The following is a 5,689-nucleotide window of genomic DNA, read 5'->3' on the forward strand; positions in this document are numbered from 1 at the left end:
ACTCTTAAAAGAAACAAAAAAAGGCCTGGCATAAATGACTTGCATGCACGAACATGCAGCAGGCACACATCAAGTGGTTTTTTTTGTTTTGGTTTGGTTTTTTGGGTTGTAGTTGTTCTTGTTCTTTTGTCAAAATAGCTAAAGGCAAACATTGGCCAGAAGCAGTGAGCAGGAACTACCAAGCAGCCAGCAACCGTGCTGCAGACACAGGCTGGGCTCAACTGTCTGGGGAATAGAAGGTTAGAGCCCCAGGAAGCAGTAGGATGCTGGGTCTGAGATTTGCATGCCTCCCTCCCTCCAGGGCCAGACAACACCTGAATTCGAAAAGGCAGTTTTGTTAGACTCTCTTCTAATCTGTTCAAACAGCAAGTCTGATAGCAACATCAAAAACACTTCTCCATTTATGACATTTTAGGTCCTCAAGGAAAAACCTCCAAGGTTTATCTGGGAGGGTCATCCTTTGGGCCTCAGGTTTGAAGAGTCCAAGTTCAAAGTCTTACCAATCAAGACAGCTCTGAGTAACCGAATGCTGTCTGTACCTACTGGCCAAAAGTCGGGTGAGACCGGCTTTAAACCACAAGGTAGAAAGTAGAGTGCTCAAATTCAAGTTTGATGTAACAAGGGGCCTTTTGGAAGAGCACTAGATGAAACATATGTATGAAGAAAATGTCATAATGAGATCCATTATTTAGTAGAAACACAAAGAATCTGAACCCCTAGAATGGGGGGAGGGGTTACATACATCTCTGATGCTTGCATTCTGTAGGCTGAGCCAGGAAGACCTAGCATGGAGGCCAGCCTGGGCTCCACACAAGATCATCTCAGAAAACAAAATTCAAATTCCCCCCAAATGGCCTGCTAATAACGTGTATGAATATCATTTGGATTCTTACACGAATCCTTACCATTATTTTATTCTTATACTTGGCATGTTTAGTGGTGTATTTCTAGACCACTGATAAAAATATCAGAAAGATTTCATCTTAAATTTAAAAAGAGACAAAAAAAAAAAAAACCCTTCAAATTTGTTTGGAACTACTGATTTAGGAGCATAACCGATGACTTAACTTAAATGGCATTAATTTATTTCCCATGTTAACATGTTTAGAGGTATCACTGCCCCTCCCCCAACCCAGCTAATTTAACTGTAAAGCAGAACTCCAATTTCTGCTTTCGATTTCCACCAAAATACCTTTAAAAAAAAAAGCCTCCACAACCCCCGAGTTAGCAGCCAATCTTTATCCGTGACGTATGCATTACCAACCTGCACGGTGGCCATCGGTTTCCCTTGCTATGAAAATCAGGACCCCGAAGTCGGGGCTTCAAGTTTTGAGAGCAGTTCATCTACATACCTGTTGTCGAATTCCAGCTTAGGGGGTTTTATGGAAATCTCGCAGGTGATGACAAGCATAAAGCAACAGATCTGTGCTGTGATTAGTATGTTCTTTTAGACTACAGGTCACCTGCCCCAGGACTTTCTAATGGAACGGATCCAGGGGATAAAATAATTGTTTGTCAAAAGTGGCCAGAGAGGAACATGGCCATCTTCAGTTCACCGGGAAGCAGTGACTCATTCAAGGTCCTTTGGGCAGCAGCAGCTTTGCAAGAGGGTACCTTTGACTCTCCTCATTTCATGAGATCATTAGCTTGTGAATGTGTCCATGTTTTTAACTTGAGTTTAAAAAAAAAAATAAATAAAAGCCTTATTCCTGTTTCTTCTGACACCTAATTGAACACATCGTCACCCTCGCTCCTCACCCCGTGTGTTTTTCTGTGTGACCGGTGTGCAAGTGACGGTCACACAGCTTACAAGCCTAGGACCTCTGAGAAAAATACTTTTTAGCTGAACCTCTGTAATCATGACAAGAGATTGATTAAAATGCCAAGATAAGAAACAATTTATTATAGAGAGAAGAAAAATTTCTCATCCAAAATATAGAAATCTGTACAACTTTGCCACAATGAATATACATGAACTGTACAAATTTACACCAGTTCATAATTTACCAAATAAAAGATGACTAACAAAGTTCACAAAATAGATGGTGGTTTGTGGAAAAAAAAGACTTTTACCCAATTAAGTACAAGGAAAAGTTACAAACCAGACCTCCACTTTCTAAAAATAAGAAGTTTACTCAGTCTTAGAAAACTACAAGCTAGCAAATGCACAGAGGGCTGGCTGGTGCTAACAACCACAGTTGAGACAGTGTCTTTTTTTTTTTTTAAGGGTCTTTTAAAAAGCCTGTTGCCACGGCAGATTCTGGTCACTTGCTACTGTCAAAGCCAAAAACACAATACAAGGTCTGACCATTTTCCCCGGGGCCATGCGCACTAGTTTGTCCTTATGTACATTTATTTATACATGTTAAGTGCTAGGTAAAAGTCTCCGTGTAAAATTTCCAGTACTATCATGCTCAAAGCACTGAGCTTTCCAATTGAGCTGCCAAAAAAGTTACTGATAACTTTCAAGTGTAATAGTGCAAAATTCCCCTGCGAGATTGACTGGAGGGGAAGGTTCTTCGAAATACAGATTTTCCTTAGAGGGACTGATGTGATAAACTGGGTATAAAGGTCTGGGAGAGACTGAAACACCACCCTGTGACTTCACTCCCTAGCAAATAAAGTGATCCTTCCTTAGACTCACAGGCTACTGAAATCACTGAAAGGTACTGTCCAAACTACGGCACTGTCCCTTAAAAAAACAAAAAAACAAAAAAATTATTACCACTCTATCTTGTGCCAGATCTTCACAGCTGTGACATGGTTTAAATTCCATAATCCATCCCCAAGAGGAGCCCACCCAAAGCAAAAAATCAAATTTATCCATCCATTATAAGATGATCCATCCATAGACTATATCTTAACCTGATACAGTCATCATATTGTAGTTTTTGGAAGGGCTTGTTCTGCCCAAGAGAAGTTCCTCCTTACAGCTGATTCTGCTGTCTACCATTTGCACATTGGAGCTGTTGTTTGGAGTGCTACCTCCTGCTGGTGAGGCTTCATACAGCACACAGATGGAGCCATCCTCTCCAATCCGGTAGGACACTTCGTAGGGGTCAACCCAGAGTGTGAGTTCACTTGGGAGAAGCCTGAACAACTCTTGACTGCTCAGTCCAATCCGCTGGGCTGCCTGTCCAATCAGAGGATCCATCTTGTGGTTGATGCGAATACAACGGTAACCTGATCCCTTGCACGGCTTTTCTGGGAACCAGTGATGTTTGTAGTGTTCTGTGGAAGGAAACGACAGAGAAACAATGCTTAGATCGGTAGTTATGTACGGTACTTTCCTCCTCCCGCTAGTCTTGGAGGAGCAAAAGCGAAAACCACCAACTTTTTACAAATGTCCAGGATTGCGTTTGCTATCTAGAGACAGAATGGAGAAAGAGCAGACAGGGTTTCCAAATTAACAGTGTGGCAAACACTGTCCCGGTCCTGACTAGTTGAGCCGCCAAAACAGGAATCCCGCGAGCAGCCCGGGCTGGCCGGCTAGCTGGCTGGCACAGAAGACCTGTTTACTTTCTCCACCCCACTGGGGTAGCACACAATAGACTTTATGGCTTTTTTTTGGGGGGGGGGGGGAGCCACAGTTAACTGTTAACCACGAAGAGAATAAAAACAAGAAACACTAAACCAAGATCTGGGCTGGGGTGTAACTGTACCGATGACAAATCCGATGATTAATAGGCAAGAAGCACAGGAGGTGAGGAGACCTGGCACGTCGGCCCGAGGCCGGCTCCGGGACAAGGAGGCGACAAGCCACCAAAGGGGTCCAGATGGCGACCCCAGCAACGGTCGCGGAGACCTGGAGGGGAGGACCGACGGGACGCCGGACCCCAGCTCTTTTGTCCCCAGCAACCGGCCGGTAGCCGTCGGGGCGCAGTTCCGCGTCTCCCCGCTCCGGATCCTTTGTTGTGCGTGTCGCGGCGCCCCGCAGCCCAGCCCCCCCCCAACCCCAGCCACGACCGGGACGCGCCCGTTAGTGGCGGCCCGCGACGGGCCCCGCGCCCCGCTCACCTGCCAGCAGCTCCTGCAGGCTCTGGCTGAAGGTCTGCAGCTGTCGCTCGCTCGTGAGCCCCTTGGTGCGGAGGAACTTGGAGATGAAGGACACCGCGGCGGCGATCTCGCCTATCATGGTGGCGGCCCGGGTGTAGAAGGGATGCATGGGGGCGGCGGACGGGGGTGGCCCGGGGCGGCCGGGGCTCGGCGGCGCGGCCCCGACGGCGGAGCGGCCACCCCGGGCTCCCGCCCAGACCCGACGGCCGAGGGGGGAAACGAGGGCGCGAGGCGCGGACGGCTACTGGTTCTAGGGGATTTTTTTTTTCTTTCTTTTAGAGTAAAAAAGTTATTTTCAAGTCAGGCGGCGGCAGGAGAGAGACGGAGAGCGAGACGAGCGATGGCGGCCTGGTCACATCGCTCGGACCTCCCCAGCCGCCTCCGCCTCCAGCTCGGTAGCCTCCGAAGATCCCAAGAGTTGCATTTCCAGCTCCGAGGGGCGAAGAGCTGCCGCCGCCGTGCAGCTCATTTTATAGCGCTGAGGAAAGGAAGTGGCGTACCCTGAGCGTGACGGCGGTCGTCAGCCTATCCGGAGATCGCACCATTGTGACGTAGGCAGGTTCGGAGCCGAAGGGGGCGGGAAGAAGGGCGCCGGGGGGGCGGGCCCAGAGGCCGGGAAGAGAGGGAGGAGCTGACGTAATCTGCTTGTAAACAAATAAACCCCCGAGTGGCAGCCTGAGACGCCGGAGCCTTGGGGGGCGGAGGAAGACGCCAGGGAGGCGCGTGTGAAAGCTCCGCCCCCTCGCTGGCTCCGCCCCCGGCACTGGCCAGCCCGGACCCTCCGGCCCTAGGCTCCGCCCCTTGGAGTTCGCTGTCCGTCCGGGTTCGTGGATTTGCTTTCCCATAGCTGTGGGATCAGAGTCCCCGAACGGGCTTCGGTCCCCGCAGCACCAGCCCTGTGCCCTGCTTACTCCATGTTTACATCTGGTTCTGGCTCCCATCTGTGCGGTTGGCAGCTTTGGTGGGAGGAGCGTGCGGTGGAAGAGTGTGGGGCTCTGGTGCGTGCAGGGATCGAGGGCCCGGCTCCCAAGAGCTATCTGGTCGGTGAACCCCAGGAAAGCTGACATACTCCCGGCAACCCATTGCATCCCCGTCTGTGGAACGGTGGGGACGTGTCTGTAAACGTTTCCTTGTAAAGCAGGTTAGTATGACCGTAGTGGCCGCTATTTCAGGAGAGATACAACGTAGTCTCATAAGAAAAAAAACAAAAGGAAGGCTTTGAAAAATTAAAAAACAAAAGATCTGCATTATGCATGGTGTACACACAACTAAAGTGGCTTTTTTGGTTTTTTTTGTTTTTTGTTTTTTTTTTAGAATTTGCTAGTTCAAATCATATCAGGACTTAAAGAGTTGTGCTGCAGTTTATACAAACAGAAGATAAAACTTGAAGCTTGTTGAGAGTGTTGAGCGTAGACACCCAGATTTACTTGCAAAGACATTTGGAAACAGTCTGGAATGAAGGAAGGCATGATTCTGCTAAAACTATTAGGCCTGAAACAGGGTTAACTCAGAGTAGGAGAGGGGAAAGAAAGAAAGAAAAAAAAAAGATGAAGTCCAGGAAGTCAGAAGGAGAACTCTACCAGATGAAATAAATGTCTGGAGTTTAATTGGTCATCAATTGGAATACATACCA

The 5,689-nt window shown here is 48.2% G+C and overlaps 1 protein-coding gene across 1 annotated transcript; it reads right to left on the reverse strand.

The window, feature by feature from the left end:
• Positions 1–1,874: 1,874 nt before the first annotated feature.
• Positions 1,875–4,528, reverse strand: Btg1 (BTG anti-proliferation factor 1). Its single transcript, XM_005358134.2, has 2 exons — positions 4,018–4,528; positions 1,875–3,231 (listed from the first exon to the last, which is right to left on the reverse strand). The coding sequence occupies exons 1-2, from the start codon at positions 4,163–4,165 to the stop codon at positions 2,861–2,863; spliced, it is 519 nt and encodes a 172-aa protein (XP_005358191.1). The 5' UTR covers positions 4,166–4,528; the 3' UTR covers positions 1,875–2,860.
• Between the last annotated feature and the right edge of the window lie 1,161 nt (positions 4,529–5,689).

This window comes from Microtus ochrogaster, chromosome 24, assembly GCF_000317375.1.
Source record: "Microtus ochrogaster isolate Prairie Vole_2 chromosome 24, MicOch1.0, whole genome shotgun sequence".
NCBI lineage: Eukaryota > Metazoa > Chordata > Mammalia > Rodentia > Cricetidae > Microtus > Microtus ochrogaster.

What these genes read in the sequence shown, in the direction of transcription:
- Btg1 (XM_005358134.2), bottom strand. Translation starts at nt 4,165, where the DNA reads ATGCATCCCTTCTACACCCGGGCCGCCACCATGATAGGCGAGATCGCC. An exon ending in CCTGCAGGAGCTGCTGGCAG is followed by an intron (nt 3,232 to 4,017) that starts GTGAGCGGGGCG and finishes TTCCTTCCACAG; the next exon opens with AACACTACAAACATCACTGG.